General features: G+C 39.3%; 1 protein-coding gene across 3 annotated transcripts in view; it reads left to right on the top strand.

Annotated features, from left to right (window-relative positions):
- The first annotated feature begins 2,584 nt into the window (after nucleotides 1–2,584).
- LOC127446352 (ecotropic viral integration site 5 protein homolog) overlaps nucleotides 2,585–20,103 on the top strand; it is an 82,401-nt gene continuing 64,882 nt past the window's right edge. The window contains exons 1-2 of one of the 3 annotated variants that reach the window (XM_051707228.1): nucleotides 3,470–3,688; nucleotides 6,378–6,443. Coding sequence is in view for 1 of the 3 variants with exons in the window: in XM_051707226.1 (XP_051563186.1) it covers nucleotides 2,714–2,716 (3 nt within the window). In the remaining 2 variants the exon portion in view is untranslated. Of the gene's footprint in view, nucleotides 2,717–3,469; nucleotides 3,689–6,377; nucleotides 6,444–20,103 lie in introns of those variants that run through there. The other 2 variants (XM_051707226.1, XM_051707227.1) reach the window with 2 other exon arrangements.

Here is a 20,103-nt window from a genome sequence, read left to right on the forward strand (position 1 = left end):
TAAAGCCACGGGTCCAGACGGCATTCTGGCGTCCTGTTGCTCTGACCCCCATCATCAGCAAATGCTTTGACAGACTAATCAGAGATTACATCTGCTCTGTGGTGCTTCCCTCACTGGACCCATTGCAGTTTGCTTACCGCAACAACCGCTCCACTGATGATGCCATTGCATCTACACTACACACTGCTCTCTCCCACCTGGAAAAAAAGGAACACTTATGTGAGAATGCTGTTTGTAGACTACAGCTCAGCATTCAACACCATAGTGCCCTCCAAGCTTGATGTGAAACTCCGGGCTTTGGGCTTAAACAGCTCGCTGTGCAGCTGGATCCTTGACTTCCTGTCAAGCAGACACCAGGTGGTTAGAATGGGCAGCAACATCTCCTCATCACTGACCCTCAAAACTGGAGCCCCGCAGGGCTGTGTTCTCAGCCCACTCCTGTATTCCCTGTACACACATGACTGTGTGGCAACACATAGCTCCAATGCCATCATTAAGTTTGCTGATGATACGACGGTGGTAGGTCTGATCACTGACAATGATGAAACAGCCTACAGAGAGGAGGTGCACACTCTGACACGCTGGTGTCAGGAGCACAACCTCTCCCTCAACGTCAGCAAGACAAAGGAGCTTGTGGTGGACTTCAGGAGAAAAGACAGAGAACACAGTCCCATCACCATCAATGGAGCACCAGTGGAGAGAGTCAGCAGCTTCAAGTTCCTTGGTGTCCACATCACTGAGGAACTCACATGGTCCGTCCACACTTCCTTCCTGAGACGGCTGAGGAAGTTTGGAATGAACCGCCACATCCTCACACGGTTCTACACCTGCACTGTAGAGAGCATTCTGACTGGCTGCATCACTGCCTGGTACGGAAATAGCACCGCCCACAATCGCAAAGCCCTGCAGAGGGTGGTGCGAACTGCCAGACACATCATCGTAGCTGAGCTTCCCTCCCTCCAGGACAAATATACCAGGCAGTGTGTGAAAAAAGCTCAGAGGATCATCAGAGACTCCAGCCACCCGAGCCATGAGCTGATCTCACTGCTACCATCAGGCAGGTGGTATCGCAGCATCAGGACCCGCACCAGCCGACTCCATGACAGCTTCTTCCCCCAAGCAATCAGACTTTTGAACTCTTGATCTCTCACAATCAATATACATCAGCACTGCACTTTATTAATCTTATTATCTCACACTGGACTGTTAATTATAAATTATATTCTTTCTCAACAACACACTGGCACCTGACTATCAACCAACAGCCTGAATGTCAATACAGTACAATACAACTACTGTATATTTGATATATACTTTATATACTATTTTTATTGTATAATGTGTATTCTATATTGTGTGTATGTATTTTCTATATTTTGTTCATTGTATACTGTACATTGTATATTATTATTTGTATATTGTGTTATGTGTAATTATGTGTATATTAGATATGTAATTTGTGTTGTGTAAATCTGATGTTTATTGTAAATTGGTATATGCCTCATCACTGTCATGACTGCTATGTTGCTCGGAACTGCACCCAAGACTTTCACCCACTATTGCACTTGTGTATATGGTTGTGTAACAATAAAAAGTGATTTTGATTTGTATTTTCTCAAGCACTTTTTGTGGCTAAATAGTAGCACAACTTACAAAATTTCATTAGTACACCTGAAGGCTGAGTTCGGAGATTGCATACTACCCATACTACTCTTACTACTTCTGCCATTCATGTCTATTGTAAGAGTAGTATGGTAGTATACCATTCCGAACTTGGCCATACTGTTCTTGTTCACTTGCTATAGTTTACTTCCACGTTGCTTCTTCGTCAAATAGCAATGTCAAATGTAAATCAAGTCAATCACTGACACATCAGTGCCTCCTTGAGTAAGAAATAGCATGTATAATATCTATGTGTACACACATATTAAATTCTGAAAATACCTAATAATGGCAGCAGAGTAATGTATAAAATCATGCAGATATTGGTCAGGAGCTTCAGCTAATGTTCACATCAACCATCAGAATGGGGAAAAAATGTTATCGCAGTGATTTAGACCGTGGCATGATTATTGGTGCCAGATGGGCTGGTTTGAGTATTTCTGTAACTGCTGATCTCCTGGGATTTTCACACACAACAGTCTCTAGACTAGAATGTAAAGAGGATGGTGCGATAAACAAAAAACATCGAGCAAGCGGCAGTTCTGTGGGCAAAAACAGCTTGTTAATGACAGAGATCAGAGAAGATCTTTTTTTTTTTTTTTCTTACACTATTCAGAAGAGAAAGATTGAAGAATACTAAGCGATGTGGGCATAAGTCCAAAAAATTAATAAGGTACAGGGGGTTGAATGAGGTCCCAGCTCACCAAAGACCCGAGGTATGCACTAAAGGGTTAAAGACACACCTTCAAAAGGAAAGAGCTAAATCCCATTACTTGGAGAAAGTAATTATTTTTCTTTGTGTCTTAAAATATGTTCCACGTAAAGTGACTCTTATTGGCCAGATTGCTGCGTCATTGATGCATTGTTGGAGAAAAAAAGGTGTGTCCTACAGCAGAAAGAAATTAGATTCACGTCAGCACAGCCAGGGAAAACCAGAAAAGTTAGTTGACTGTGAGACGTCTTCTGCCACCAACACAACTGTCTGTCTAGTCAGTAACTTAATTTGAAAATCTGAGAGAGATCTACATTATGCAAATGAACTAGCCATCTGATGGTAAGTTGTTTATTTCATTTTCAGGTCTAGTTTCTTCTTTTTTTTTTTTTTTTTTTTTTTTTTACAAGGGTAGTAGCCTACAGTATTTAGAATTTGAAATTGGGTGACTGGTAGACAATCTCTATGCAGCATGTAAATGGCAATAGTGAAAGAGTCTAATTATATTAGACTAATTATAACTGATAAAACCCATTTAGGGGATTATTCACAAAACCTCACAACTGTCAAATTCTGACTTTGACCTATTACTTTACAGTAATTGAAAACTATCCTGAAGGTTGAAAAGCTTTGATTTCTGTTCTATGTTGTAACTACGTGTATATAATCTTCTCAGATGTCATATCTCTTGCTTATTCTGGTGTATTGTGAAGAAAAATAGATGGGGCTAATTGTATTATCAGTGACAATGACATACATGGACTAGACTATAATACATTATGATATCTCAAATTCAAACCTTTCTGTTTATGACTTCCTAATGTACATCGACTCAAGGAAGATGCACAATTAAATTGTGTGAAAGACAATGAAATAGTTAAATGTCGCCTTTTTGTGTTATTTTTAAAGCCTTTTATAATTCTATCAGTACTGTCTGCCAAGAGCTTGTGTTTATGTGTAACCAACTGTGTACAACAGAGGGTGCTATAGAGTCAGTAATCAATGCAGGCAGCGCAGGTGCACGCATGCGTACTGCGCAGTTTCGCTATAGCAGCGCATAGTTCGTCTGCTGGTGGCACGAGTTACTGCTGAAGGAGCTGCAGTATCTGCCCTGCTGTCTGCGCATACACACCGGTTTATTCAGCCCCTCTATGGACTGGACTGTTGAAATCCTGCCCCAGTGTCAAAACTGACCGCTGACGTCGGGTTTGAACCCTCAGTGTATGTGTACTATCAGTGTTATGCAACTTTACCTCGCTCCATGGAAAGTTAATATTTAGCTAAAAAAAACCTGGGATTGAAAAAGGCTTCAAGGTAAACTCTTCGACACGTTTTTTTTTTTTTGTCTAGTGTGTGTATCTCTGTGCCTGTTGCAGTAGGGGCTGAATGCCGACCAACGTCCAATGCTTGTTGTTTTTGTAGTTGCCCGTGTAGTTATTTATTCTCATTTCATCTCACTTCTTGTCAGCCACAAATATACCGTCTAAATACTTAAATACAGTGTAACAATTGTCAGTTTGGGGGCTTTTAAAACAGTTCCAGCATTACATGTTAGGGTGTCTACTGTCCGTTAGCCACTACTGCTAACCCCTTTAGCCTCAGACATCTCAATAGGAAACAATGTTTAACATTGGCCTGTGTTATGCATGCTAATTTAAGCTGCCATATGTCTGCAGTGTTTCTTTTTATAATGCGATTTACTCAGTCGTGCATACATAATGCACCACCGATCTCATGAGCTGCTCAGTGGATTGTTTAGCATGTATTTAATCACCAGCAGATGACTTGATTTGTTCTTTTTAATGTTATTTGTTTGCGTGTTTACAAATGGGGTCACACGTGTACTCATCCAAGACAGTCCCAGGTCATCAGAGGTTAATGCACGTGTATGTGACCACAACATTGTCATCACAGTGCCACGTTTAGATGTCTTGGGTGGGGTAACTCACTATTGATCAGAGGAAACGAGAAGTGTGATCGCATCAAACAGCAACAAACACATGCATCCATTGAGTTTTGTAGTATTTCACAGATCAAGCATCACGAATCCTCATTAACTGAATTACAGTGCTACAATGTAGGATGAGTGTTTTTTTATATTGTATGCATCCACTTTAATATGTTGCCTTTTTTTGGAAGGTTTTGGGGATGTTGAGTAGGTAACCAGTGTTTAGACGGATGAGAGTGCCAGAACATCAGCTGGATTGTGTCATAAACTGCAGGACTAAAACATAATGTTCAGAGATATTTGGAAGCAGAGAGCCTGAAGCGAAACCAAACTCCCTGATTACTGTGCCATTTTGCTGAATATTTAATTTAAGCCTTTACAAGGGTCTTTTCTAGGTAGGTCTTCTAATCCCAATTTTAAAACCAGTTGTGTCATACGGTTGCCTAAGACATTTTGGATTTTTATTTTTCAATATCTTAGAACTTTTAGATGGCATGTGTACATTTATGATGTAGTTGATCATCACCAAAGACCATTTTTTGACATTAGATGTCACATAATGAAATTAATGCAAGGTGGTACAGCTAAGTGGATAGTGACTTTAGGAATACTACCAACTACTTTGATATTTTTCTCCCCTCTATTTAGCATGATACCTTTGACACAGTGTGGCAAGTGATTACTAGTCTAGCTGTCCTGAAAAGCAAATTTCTCCAGTTCAGATACTTACCATTCACCTGCATTCTTTTACCTTCTAAAGGTCGTTAGAACCACGAGTGAAACGTGAACCAGTGATTACAGCTGATCCCCTCTGATCACTGCTGATGTACTTTAGTTGCGAGCACATCCTTCTCACTCTTACTGCACCAAGCTACAGTGTTTTGTTTTAGCACATTCAGGATGTGGACTGTAGAGTGACCTGAGGTAAGTGTGTCAGTCATATGATAAGATTTTTGATAACTGGTAATGTTTCAAGTGAATGTCATGCTGCAGACATCTTAATAAGCATAATTCCTAACATAGATCTTGTGTGTTTTATGCTTGGAAGCTTATAGTTCATGTTAGTGTTATGGTTCTTTCATGTTATTCTCAGACTCAAGGGTGTGATATTTGGACCAGATGTCTTATGGCACTTTTCAACTGCATGTTACGGTTCGACTCAACTCGACTCTGCTCGCTTTACTTTTCTGAGCTTGCTTTTCTACTGCAGTTTAGTGCAGCCTCAACGTGGGTGGGATTATAGGCTGATCGTCATAATTGCACCGCCTCTTCGGCATGGTTTTGCACACAGCCATTTCTTTTTACAATTCGAAAGTCGTGTGAACAAATGATACTGCTGTCACTGTTGCTAACTTAAAACTAGTGGGTTGATGTCCTGTGTCGCAAATCCAGTGACACTGGTAGTGACGATTCTCTCTGACCAATCAGTGATCTGCAGGGTTTTGACGTCACATTTAGTATCGGTGTTGAAGAAACACACTTTATTATATTTTAAAGAACTGACGAAAGAAAAGCCATCAATGCGCGTCTCTGATGTGCTGTTTGTTTTATAATGCGATTTGGAACACGCATATAAAGAGTTCTCACTCTTTCTTTTCTGTTTCAGTCATCTGAAAACTGTTTGCAAGAATAGGGTCATCTATAAGAATGCTGGAAATGTCCTAAGACAGGCGTCGGCAGCCTATAATATGCGTGCCAGTACTGGCACGCGGAGGGCAAATCACTGGCACACCAGCAATGGCGAGAGAGGAGTAGGCTATTTTATTTATATAAATTCCGCACCTGCATTCCAATTTACATCTTGATGTAATCCTTCATCATGATCACGCAGTGTGTTTTCATGAGCTGAATGGGAGGCTAAACAAAAAGTTAAAATGTGACGAGACTGCAGTATATCCAACAGACTCGTACAGCGCGTGCAAGCCATTCGTGCATCACGAGCCGGCAGCGCTTCACTTTCGGTTAATCGTGCGAGTCAACACACCTGCTTTGCTTTGGTCAGACTGCGGCGATGATAGCCTACATTCTGTTTCATTTGTTTCTTTTTGCTTTCAGAACAACACGTGATGTAATAAGGAAAACACCACTATTAATCCTTGAGATTTCCAACCCAGCATACAGGTACACACTCCTTAAACCATGGTCACACTCAAAATTACATTAAATGATTAAAAGAGAAAACATAAACCCACATCGTAAGGGTTCAGAAATCTTTTCAAGTCTATTCAAAATATAAATTAAACCTGGAAATATATTTGTAATTAACATTTTATTGATTCATGTGCTATGACAGTGAAAAAAACTCAACACATATATAATGAATCAACATTTTACCTTTAAACCCTACTAATACAATCCCACCCTGACCCCTGACGAACACCCCTGTGGTCCCACATAACACACACACAATCCAAAAAAATTAAATAAATATATATATATATACACATATATACACACACATACATATACATACATACACAGATACATATACATACACTTACATAAAATAAAATATATATATATATATATATATATAAAACATACATGATTAAACTACACTCTCCACATCCCCTCCCCGAGATTCCCCCAAAAAAACTAAATATTTGCCCCATTTTTTAGCAAATAAGTCCCTCAACCCCAGCCTTCTACTTACCGCCTCTTCAAATGCAGCTACCCAATCCCATTTCCACACACCACTCCGAAATAATAGGGTGCTCCATTTGACTTCCAACCCCTTAAAATTACTTGCCTGCTGATCATGAGACTGGTCATAACCCAGTTTTTTATATGATTGTCCCCTAAATGCATGACCGCTCCGTCACCCAAAATACAGAGTCTGGGACAAAGCAAAACCTGAGTGTTCAAAACGTCGCACAAATACCTCTGAACCCTCAACCAAAACTCCTGGATCTTAACACACCCCCAAAAGTCATGGGTAGTGTCTCCAACTTCTGACTGGCATCGCCAGCAAGTGGGTGTGTCTTTAAGACCAAGCCTATATAATCTAGAAGGGGTCCAATAAAATCTATGTAAAATGTTAAATTGCATAAGGCAAACCCTTGCATCTCTAAATACAGACTTGACATTTTTAAGAATCTTAATCCACACTCCATCCTCCAATACCAAATTCAAATCTTTTTCCCATACTCTCTTGAGAGAAGTCAAGGCTCCATCCCCCAGACTCTGAATTAGTAGGGAGTAATACACTGATGCTTCATGGCCTTTTCCAAAAGCAGCAATCACCTCTCCCAAAGCACCTGCCGCCTTAGAGGGGTGCGTGCCACTCCCAAAAATAGTGCAGAGTAGGTGGTGAAGCTGTAAATACTTATAAAACTGAGATCTGGGATTGCCAAAATGTTGAACCAAATTTTCAAAAGATCTCAATACTCCACCCTCATATAGGTCACCAAGTGCATTAACCCCCCTCACAATCCAATCTGACCAACAAAAAGGGGACTTATTAATACATAGTTTAGGGTTCTGCCATATGCTCGAGGCAACATTTAAATAAATATCAGAATTAAACACTCTGGACACTTTTGTCCATATTGAGTGCAAATGCAAAATAACGGGATCCGACTTAACCTCTCCGGCTAGTTAAATCGAAAGGCTATGCAGTGGCGAGATAGGGGCAAGAACTTCCTTTTCAATACAAAACCAGGGAGAGGCCCTCTCAGGTGGAAGTGACCAATGAGCCAAATGTCTAAGACCGAACGCATAATAATAAAACAAAATCTTGGGTGGGCCTAGCCCTCCTCTGTCAATTGGCCTATGTAACTTATTGAAATTTAACCTGGGGCGCTTACCATTCCAAATAAAGGACTTCGCTATGCTATCAAATTGCTGGAAATAAGAGAGGGGGACATCTACAGGGAGAGACTGAAGCAGGTAGTTGAATTTTGGAATACAATTCATTTTAATAACATTAACCTTCCCAATCATCGATAAATGAATGAAGCCCACCTGCTGACATCGCTCGAAAACCATTTTATTAAAGAGTCAAAATTAACTCTAACTAAATCAGACAAATTTGCTGGGAATAAAATCCCCAAATACTTAATGCCCTGTTTGGGCCACTGGAAGGCACCCGGCTGGAAAGCCGTTACTGGACAGTACGCTGTCAGCGCCAAAGCTTCGGATTTAGACCAATTGACTTTGTATCCTGAGAACTTGGAAAAGGAATTAATAATTCTGTGGAGGCAAGGCATAGATCTAGTAGGTTCAGAGACAAATAATAAAATATCATCTGCGTAAAGCAGAAGCTTATGCGCCGTACCTCCCGCTGTCACCCCCGGAAAATCATCCTCCTTTCTTATCGCAGCTGCTAATGGTTCCAGGGCAAGACAGAACAATAACGGGGAAAGAGGGCAACCCTGTCGAGTGCCCCTATCTAGAGTAAAATAATCTGAAATTAATCCATTTCTTTGTACCGCTGCTACAGGGAGTTTATAAAGTAACTTAATCCAACCAATAAATGTACTCCCTGGAAATATATTTGTAGGATTCTGCAGGTGCGATTCACAGAAAAGGGCTAAATAGTTGATCGGCTTGTGATGCACGAATGGCTTGCACGCGCATCGCAAGTCTCGTCACACTTTAATAGTGTTTAGTCTCCCATTCATCTGATGAAAACACGCAGTGTGATCATGAGGAAGGATTACATCAAGATGTAGATTGGAATGCAGGTATGAAAAACATCATATAAATAAAAAAGCCTGCTCCTCTCTCACTGTCGCTTGCTTGTGTGCTAGTGATTACATGATTACAATGACATAATATAAGAAATATTTAAGATTCCACACAATTCTGGCACAGCCATTGACCAGGAAAATAAAAAATGGCACTCCATGTCAAAAAGGTTGCTGACCTCTGTCCTAAGACCATCTCAGGAGGTCACGTGAATTAAGTTCACGTTATTTCTATGGAACAGTTCACGCATTGTGAACGCAAATCTGCAGGTTCACATTATAGCATATACTGTACATGTGTATACAACCTAAAGAAGTTCACCTTGAACCTAAAATGTATTTATATTTCAATGATTATTATTATTATTATCATCATTATTATTAGTATTGTTATGTTTACATTTATAATTGTCTTTTGATCTTAATTTGCATTAGTAATTTTCCACCTGTTTTAGATGGATACTTGCATGACGGCAAATGGAAGGGTGGTTATATACAATGTTTTTGACCATTTTATTTTAATTGCTTTTTCGTTTGAAGTGCAGTTTAGAAATATCTTTTGTTTGGTTTAAGTTTTTTGTGTTTCAGTAAATTAACATTTTCAAGCAAACTCAATAGATCGAGAATATTCACTGATCCTTCGGCCGGGGGGTTGACTGTGTATTTTTTTTTTAAAAATATCGTGAGCATATTTCTTACTTATCGCCGAGCCCTAGTGTGCATTAGCAATCGATTTTCTCACAAGAAGACAGAATCAAACTAATTTACATGCAGTTCATACAGTGCACAGTGAATATGAAATTTATTTATGGTTCACATGAAGCACTTTTACTGTAAAGTTACTCTATGGCAGATCCAGCGAAAGCTGCAATCTACTGACCACATCCAGTTTACTCGGCCTGGATTACCTGCTTGTATTGTCATGGACTAACTGTCGTGCAACACTCTTGAATCAGAGGGACATAGTTTTGATCCAAGCTATTAGAAAATGCACTTAAAGGTGCACTTAGTAATTGTAATCCAATACACTTTTTGTCAAATTCTGCAAATATCTCCTCACAGTTTGCTAGCTGTCCGTTCTGTGGGTGACCTGAAAAAAAATCTAGTATTTGTACACAGCCCTGGCTCTGCAATGGGGAAAAAAACAAAGTGGATCGGACCGATCCACACAACAGTGCTCCAGCCAATCAGCAACAGGGGGTGGTTCTTGCACGTGCACCTTTTAAGAGGAATATATATGAGCGCTCCACATGAAGAAAACGGATTTGCACAAGTTTTGTGAGATTTGTGAAATAAATCTGTTTAAATTAGATATCAGCATATTTGCTGATGATTTATGATAGAGGCTTTATTGCTATTTGCCTTTATATCATTAGATAAAACAGTTAACAGTTACAGGGAACTGTTGAGGAGAGAGAGAGTGGGAGTGCATAAAACACCAGAGCACTTTAAGCATCATGAGATCATACGTGTTTGTTGTGGCTCTGATATCTCACACTGGTCTATTATTGTGGTAATGCAATGGCACGTAACAACAAAACAAACTTTGATTGTTCATTTACTTGTCTCAGACAGATTGTTCACATGCAATTAGGTGTTTCTAGTTGCCGTCACAGTTGCCGATTTATCTAGTTGCCGATTTATCGGCCTCTGCAATATATTGGTCAACCACTAATTTGCTCTTACAATCTTGCCTCCATTTGGCCTAATGGAACTAGCGTTTGCTTTGCAAGCAGACTGTCTTATTGTAGTTCCCTTATTGCAGAGCAGACTATCTTGCCATCTCAGACTGCATGACGGAGAGAATTTCTAAACTGTAACATTTGAGTCAGGCAGCATCCCCACTGGTTGAAAACACAAGCTTGGCATTTAGCAAAACAGCTGCTTCCCTCATTGCAAAGTGCCGAGTGGTGAAAGAGAGATATATTGCAACAGAAATAAATCTGCTTAGTATCCAAGGTGTACTGGATCGCTGATTGGGTAGGTCTGTTGGTTGTGTTCCTGCCTTTCTCGCACAAAGAATGTTCCTTAGTTGGTCTAAAACTTATTCCACTGTTGTTGTGTTATGCCATGCCTTCCATTGGCAAAGACCTTTGTTCATTCACTTCATTCAGTACTCAGAAGAGTCGTTGTCTCCCTGTAACTATCAGCCCCTTCGACAAACCATAAGGAAAACTTGAACTGCAGCCTTGATTTATGCAGGCTGTTGCAGAGTAGGCTGTTGCAGAGTAGACTGCTGCAAAAGACACCACCTGTGAGACAGGACTCCTATGAGAACATTATTAAAGTTCGTATGGCTTCTGTAGACCTTAAACATTCCATTACAATAAAGGTGGTTTTACACAATACACAGGTGGGTTATTGTATTTTCTGTTTATCTAAAGTTGTCTCAGATACCTATTGCAGAAGAGAAAATTAAAGTAGATGGTCCAAACAAAAGCTTTGCATGTTTCCTTAATCTGTTTTCACCTGGTACACTGACTTGTCTACTCGCATCTTTCCATGAGGCTGTTTTCCTATTTATGTCTCTATAAATGCTCAAAGAAACGTTATATCACTCAGGAAATTCAGTTTGTCCATTTGTCCTACTTGGAGTTTAGAAAGTTAGCATCAAGATTAGAAAATATCATCAAGATGGTGCCACGGATGGCCGCTTTGGTGTGGAGCGCTCCTATTCTTTTGTTGTTTTTGTTTGTTTGTCCTGTGTTTAGTAATTTTTTTCCAATCAGTTTTACCAGGGATGAACTGCTGAACATTTGGCAGCATATACCAGACAATCTTTTCCTGGTTTTTGACTATTCGGACGCTTTGCTGGACATTATAGTCGGAGGTGCAGCAGTGCTGTTCAAGAGACGCAGACGAGGGAGACGAGCTGGTGCACTGGTCATGCTCCATCGGCGCGGCTTTCGAGCAGCTAACAAAATGGAAGAACTACATCTCCTCACCCGTACAAACAGGGACTTTTCAACCTCTGCTGCCTTGTTCTTCACAGAAACCTGATTGAGTGGAGCCATTCCGGACAGCGCATTACATCTGCCGGGTTTCCAGCTATTCAGAGCGGATAGCGTCGTGGATTTAACAGGGAAAATGAGAGGCGGTGGAACATACTTTTACATTAATGAAGGTTGGTGTACAGATGTAACAGCATTAAAGAAGATGTGCTGTCCTAATTTGGAAGCACTCTTTATTAACTGTAAGCCTTTCTACTCGCTGTGGGAGTTTTCCTCGTTTATTCTGGTGAGTGTTTATATCCCACCACACGCGTGCGGGAGAGCCGCGCTGCAACAGCTGGCTGATCAAATCACAGACACGGAACAAAAATACCTGGACTCCTGAAGTTTCCAGACGATACCACTGTCATTGGCGTCATCCAAGATGACGATGAGTCTGCATACAGAAGGTAGGTTGAACAGCTGGCTGTCTGGTGCAGTCAAAACATCCTGGAGCTGAACACGTTCATAACGGTGGAGATGATTGTGGACTTTAGGAGGAACACCCCAACACTGACCCCCCCTCACCATTCTGGAAAGCGTGACAGAGGAATCGTGTCGTCTGATAACATCGCGAGATTGAACAGCAGCTGGGTCTGTGGGGGATCCAGCACACGAGGTAGGATGGTTCTTCTGGTAACTAGTAAGCATGATGACAGTGCTGTTTCTGACCATTTTGACGCTCTAGGTGAGATTGCTGTTGTTGACGGGGGGAGGCGGTGGTATATTAGCGACTTGGGCAGCGTTCTCATTATTGGCGCTCCCGTTTGCCAGAGCGGTCTCAGCTTTGGTGGGGGGTGTGTGTGTGTATCCTCCACCTTGTAAATGCGATGCCAATGTTCACTCTGGTCTTAATCCGTTCTCTGTGTCTTTTAGCAAGTCTTCGAATTTTGGTTTTAACATCTGCTGGTGAAGCAAAATTTATTTTCTTCTGTAAACTTCTGCCTTGTAAGTTCATATTCTCCCAGCTGAACAGCTAAGTAGCCATGCCTCAGACTCACACTATAGGTTGAGCTAGAAATGGATGGGTAGAGCTGAGCAGGCCACTCAAAATGTAAACATAAATGCTTTGATGGTGCCTGGGAGGCTCAGTGTTTATACTTCTGGGGAAGGTAAACCCACGAATGGCTTTACTTATAGTTGTCAATGAACAAAAAACTGGGATAGTAGAATGTATTTTGACATCAAAAAAGTAACATGCTTCACCTAAAACTTCCATTCCTGCAGCTGCCGTATTCAGCATTCTGATTGTTTTCCCATTCATAAGTATACCAGAGACCCGTCTCATCTTATACTGTCTTTTCCTTGACAGTGTCACGGTACATGTCCTTTTCAGCTTACTTCCCTGTTAATCTTCAAATCCTGCAACACATTGTAGTTCTCAGCTTTAAAATACTAGGTCATATTTTTGCCCCTTTTAAGATGAACATCTCAACATGACACTTTCGCAGTGCATAGTTAAAGACATGTCTCATTCCATTTCTTTTACCCACAATGCCCCATAAGAACTTGAAAAAGTTTAATCTATAGTTGAATCGATTAAAAGGTTCTCTGAAAAACAGGCACAATCAATGTATGTTTCTGGCCTTGCTAATTAAAGCACTAAGCCCTGAGTACCTCTTAGCAGCCAGCTAGTTTGTTGTAACATAAGCCAAGCATATTGATTGAATTTGCCCACTGCATTTACCTTATCTCTTAACATATTTATTTTCCTTGTACAACACCTGTACCAGTGGTTGTAAATGATAAATCACTGTTTTCCAAAACAACCTCATGTAGCACTTGTCAGCTATTGTCTTTAAGCTTTCTTTATGTAAATGTGAGTTGTAGGGCAGCAGGCTGTCTCTCCTGTCGACTATTTGGACAGCTGAAGCAGAATCCATAACAAACAGTGGGGCAACAGCACTTTTGCTGGAGACAGGCCTGTTCGTTTAATTTAAAGAATTAACACTGAGTCAGCCTTGTACCCCATTCTGTTTGCTCACAGTATGAGGTTTGGGCTCGCACTGTGATGTTTTTTTATGTTTATTTAAGTTTTTATTGCTTTAAGGAAATCGTTCAACCAAAATGAAAAATTCACCCTATGTTGTTGTTGTGTCTGTGGAACTCGACACAACAACAACCTGTTGGTCCCATCACAAAGAGATACTGCAGATATTATTCGCTTTCACACATACAGCCTTTACCAATAAATTAACTAAAATTTTCAGTGTAGAGGTCATAACATGAGACTACCCTCTCTCGCCATTCTGTTCACTTCAATCCATCTTTAACTCACAAAAAAAAAAAAAAAACTCTCTCTTGTTAATAAAGCTGGGTATTGCCAATTTTCTTCATAAGTAATACACAGTGACACATAAATTATGATAAATTATGATTCAATAAGTCGCGAGCCATTATGTTATAATTTAGCTGCAGCAAGCAACGAACGTCCCCGTGACGGAGTGTTTCTCAGCTGGGTGCAGTTTCAATCTCTTCCCCCTTAGATCGGGACATTCGCGCAACTCATAGAAGAGGTGCGGACCGCACAGAGAAATGCCAGTTTCAGAGTTTGTAGTTATTTACATGATCTGCTTCCTTATTATTTGAACTTTAATAAAGCAATAACGCATTCAATATAACTGCATTTAAGATGTAACGCCGGGGTGTTTCTTTTAAAGACATTCGACGTGCAAGTTTTGCTTCAGCGGAGCGGCAGCTCTGACTCCACAACGAGAGTGCTTCTGTATTTATTATTTTGTCTTTTTGCATTATAATTCCCTCATACTTTGCAATCTACATCACCTGAAGCTGTTGGAAGGTTTAGAGTGCATCTGGACTGTGAGCTGTGTAATTCTTCCTCTCCTCAGTCAGGCGCGAGCTGCAGTGCTGCTCTCGCACGTCATCATTAGAGTTTAATGTGATCTCGTGTTACCTTAAATTACATCAAACGACTATTCGACATTGAAAATGTTCGTTGACAATTTTTGTAGACAAAAATTTCAGTTTCAGCCCTAGTGCTGACCAGTGTGTCTGGGAATTATAACGTTTACTGGATAAATTGAAAAAAATCTGGTCATCTCATTTCTGTGTTAATTTTGCGCTGTAACGTGATGGGCTTTGCATAATATGCTATATCATTCATGGAATTGTCATCTAATGAAAAAAATATTTGAAAGAAAAAACAGGGAAAAGCAAAAAGCTAAGCTGCAATTTGCCACAAATATTTTTGTTTACAAAGAAAATATTAAAATAACAAAAACCTTTAGGATATTATGTAATATAATTTCTCACTATGGATAATCACTTTCTCTTTGTTTTTATGAATATTTACCTCATAGCACAGAAGCGTTTTGCTTCCAATTTGAAGTCAAATGTGGGAGATTCATATAAGTCTGGTGTCCTTAATGGTAATTACTGGCTAACAGAAACCCTGCTGTATCAATTTACATAGTAAGTGTGTGATACCTAGTATTTTTAGATTCTGTTCATTTGAGAAGTGATAGTGTAATTCAGCCTAAAAGCGCTCCTCTGAAATTTGTCGACTGATAAAATAACTAACTACATCTTAGAGTTTAATGTCATTTTGTAGCTGATGTGTGAATGGTTGCAAAATGGAAAAATACAGAAAGTGTTGCATTTGTGAATAGTAGATGTGGTACGTTTACCAGTAAATGTAATCGAACAGTTTTACTGCAATTTACCAGGTTGTATGTGTGAAAGGGGCTATTGTTGACTTTTGTATGACAAATTACTTATGTTCCTCATTTGTGAGTCGCTTTGCATAAAAGCGTCTGCTAAATTACTAAATGTAATTTCTAACTCTGAGCATGTTGGTCTAGACCGCATGTCTCACTCAAAGTCTCTCCTTCTCCATTAGGTTATTAGGGTTTATCAGACAGCTCATTGTTTCCATTAGAGCTGAATTGTGCAATCAGAAGGTTTTCTGCAGAGCTAGAGAGAATCACTCTGTGCAGTGTGCTACATTAGCAGGGTCAGCCTGGGGGCGTAGCACCAAAAGCAGTGGTCATCACTAGCCTCTGTTTCCTGTTTTTCTTGGCAACACAGGATCTGTCCCAGCATGCATGTTTGGGGCACTGCAGGTTTGCAAATGACTTGACATAATGACAGACTCTGCTATTGTTATTTGCAGGCTCCCTGTCTTTAATGAATACTCTCTTCACTTGCTCTCTCACTGGTTCTGTTCACTGGCCATTTAATGACTTGCTGGAAAACATTGTGTTGACTTCAGCATGTTCAATGGTCAGCGTTTTTAAGGTCTGGTTTTTCTGAACATTCAGCAGTGCGGATTGAAAAAAAAAAAAAAAAGGAAAAGCGTACTGTCTTTTTCTCCTTCCAGGATGAGCCGAGGTCTGGCTGTTATTGACATTAATCTGGCATGTCAAGTCAGCTGGAGATTAAACTAGGGTCATGACAGAGTCTTAAGTGCCATGAATCATGTTGATGAAGTAGCTCGCCTCGGTTCAATAAATAGGGCCGTATGAAATCTGTATCCCAAATTCCGTGTTTTCTGTTTTTATTTTTCTGAATTCCGTGTAATAAAGTTTAATACAATTTTATTATAAAAATTGTCAAATTAAAATAAATGTATAGAATTTTAATCAAATGAAAAGCAAAATAATTTTTCAACAAACCAATACATAATTTTAATCAAATGAAGTGCTTCTTATACAGATCCTCACAGCACAATCCAAAACACAATATTGGAGTTATTTTTCTTTTTCTTTGTCAAATACAGTGCTGCATAGCAGAGCATCACAGTATTAAGGCGTTTAGGAAAACTTTTATTCAGTACAACAGCATTCTTGCTTATGAGATATTGTTTGAATATAATGTAATTTTATGTAATTATTATTATTATTACTACTACTACATTGAATATTACATTTAACTATACAGTAGTAGTATATGTCTGTTGCAGTTCTTCCATTTTCAAAAATGAAAATTTGCTGAATTTACTCACCCTCAGGCCATCCAAGATGTATCTGAGTTTCTTTCTTCATCAAAACATTTCATTTCAGGCCTCCTCCTTTAAACAATGCAAGTGGATGTACTCCATTTTTTGACGGTTCGAAATGCTTATTTAGGGTGCATCAAAATAATCCACACGACTCCAGTTGACAAATAAACAATTGATTATTTTTAGAAACAAAACAATACCTATATACGTTTTAACTACAAATGTTCACTTCCGTACATCTCTGTGACATGCGCTCATGAGAGGGATGACGTAAACTCGTTGGAAAGGTCACGCGTCACGTGGAGGAGGAGGCAGTCAGAAGATAGAGCTCTGTCAGGTCCTTATAATAGAAGTACATGGGTGCCAGCACTTTGACGGTCCAAAGGTCATATTTAGGTAGCAATAAAGTAATCCACATGACTCCAGTCAATCAATGAATGTCTTATGAAGCAAATCGATACATTTGTGTAAAAAATAAATCAATAATTAAAGCGTTATTAACTTTTAGAAAGTGCTTCCTGCCAGCAGCTGACGCGAAGCATGATGTAAGTGCGTCTGCGAGTTCACATGAGAATTCATAATCGGTTCTTATTTACAACAGAAGAACGAACGTCACACGAGAGTTCGGCCATTTCAAACTGCATCAGAGCCCTGGATGGAAGCCCCGATTTAAAGTTAACTCATTAAGTTCATTCAAAAATTGAATGAATGTTGCATTTATATAGCGCTATTTCGGACACTACACTCAAAGCGCTTTACACATCGAACAGGGGACTCTCCTCAACCTCCACCAGTGTGCAGCATCCACCTGGTCTAATTATTTAATTGATTACTTTATTGCTGCCTAAATATGACTTTTGGATCGTCAAAGTGCTCGCATCCGTGTACTTCTATTATAAGGACAGAGCTCTTCTTTTAAAAATCTTCATTTGTGTTCTGCTGAAGAAAGACAGTCATACACATCTGGAATGGCATCAGGGTAAGTGAATAATGAGAGAATTTTCATTTTTGGGTGAGCTATTCCTTTAATTCCATTTTTGTGACTGGATTCCACGATTCTGTTCGTGTTTTAAGCATCGTGGAAATGGGCCCATAGTGGCCCAATATTTCTCACTATCACAGGGTTTTTTATATTTCTAACTGTACAGAAAATGTATACATTTTTAATCTTCCCCTGATTTTAAATAATGTGTTACTTTCAGTTAATGATTCTTTAATGTCTAATATAATGTATTGAAATTGTTGTTTCTAATGGTTGTTACAGTATCTGGATTGTGCAAGGCTGCTGCACAGGTTTCAAGTTCTGTTTTTCACAATGTCTTTTCAGAGAGACCGCTTTTTTCTTTTACAGCTGAAGTGTGTAATTGCTGCAGCACTATCATCACCAAACTGTCTTGCAACCATATTTGTTTTCAAATGCATTTCTTGAACACTTTCCAAATATACCTTTCCCTAACAAACAAATAGTCCCTTCCCAAATTCACACCATTGGTTGAGCCAATGTTGCTGTGTTGGGAAGGTCAGAGCTGATGTTTAATCATTCACAGTGTTTACACTTTTTGGGGAAAATCAACCTACACATGATAGGTGAAAGTATATAAGAGATTTCAGAGAAATTTGTGTCATTATTTATATCTTTTTCCATACAATAAAAGTGAATGGTGACTGCCTTAGAGCTCCTTTCATGCCTAACATCTCTAAGTTCCACAGAAGAAGAAAGTCATACAAGTCTACTACTGTTTGACATTTTACACACATTAATTACACACATTTTCATTGTGACTAATGGCACACTGATCAGAAAATAGATGGCAGGGTGGCCTTTCATTTACCTATTTCTCTATTTGTCATTAATCAGTGGATAGTTCCACTATATGAAGAGGGAAATCTCTCGAGAGGGAGACACTCGTCATTAAACACAATGCGAATGCATAAGGTCATAAGGCCAGGCTACAGGAATTGATATTGTTCTGTTTCCTTGTAGACACTCAACTTCTCGTAGTGTATAAAAAGTGATTCCCCTGACAGGCTGAGGTGGGGTTAGCCAAATGATGTGTTCATTAGTTGCTATTCATTATTGACTTACCTCCCTGATAGTGATTTACTCCAGCCGATAGAGTGACACATTGAGTATGTTTACATGCACACCAAAATGCTGATAACTACCAAAAATGAATCCGATTATTAAAACGATCTCATAATGCAAGAAAACCGTGTTTAAATAAGACTTGAAATCATCTGGTTGTTCTCAGCTTTTTATGTCAAATTTTAAACAGGCATGTGCACAACACACTGGATAAGTCGGTAAAGGTGTTTACAGACAGAGCATACACTGGGTAATGCATGGGCAAAAATCATAACCTTAAAAATTGTTGACTTAAGCATAATCGTGTAAGACTCTCAGTCTGTGGTGCAGTGGTGGAGTTTAGTTCTTTTGTTTTTAATGCTGCATGATCTTAAAAGGACTGAGCTCATGGGTGGGTCTATAGGCAAGGGTCTGAAATGTGTTTTTGATTTTTGAAACCAGGCAGCTTGAATTTGCGTGTGTGTGAAGCTCTTCATGCATACAAACAGCTGTGTGAATGTTGTACAGCAGAATCCAGGTACAGCTGTGTAAAGGGTTTTGGCGAGTAAATGAGGAACTAATTGAAAGACAGAAACACACTGAAACTAAAATTGCCTAACTTATCTAGCTCTTTGTGTATTAGTCCAGCTCAGTTATAATGGACTGGACCTTATCTACTTAAACATAATCAGTGGATTTTTTTTTTTTAAGTGAATGAAATATATTTGCACATATTTTGTTATGTCTAGAATTTTATTTTATATACTGTATGTAGTTTCAGTAGGACCAATTATTGGATTACATTATTGCTTCTAAAATACTTTTAAGTCATTGAAATATCTCCGATTTGTTATATCTGTGCTGTTGAAATCTGAAATAATTTGTCAGCAGACTGCTGAGGGCAGTAAATGCAATAAAAATAACATTTATTTCCAAATAATTATTTTAAAAAAGTATGAATCTTTAATGGAACTGTTAAGGAGTCATTAAGAGGAATCGGAACCGGACTTGTTAAACTCTTCGATTCCCATCCCCAGTTTTAGAATCTCACTGCTGTAAACAAGAAATATGTATGCCA

This window comes from Myxocyprinus asiaticus, chromosome 9, assembly GCF_019703515.2.
Source record: "Myxocyprinus asiaticus isolate MX2 ecotype Aquarium Trade chromosome 9, UBuf_Myxa_2, whole genome shotgun sequence".
Taxonomy (NCBI): Eukaryota; Metazoa; Chordata; class Actinopteri; order Cypriniformes; family Catostomidae; genus Myxocyprinus; species Myxocyprinus asiaticus.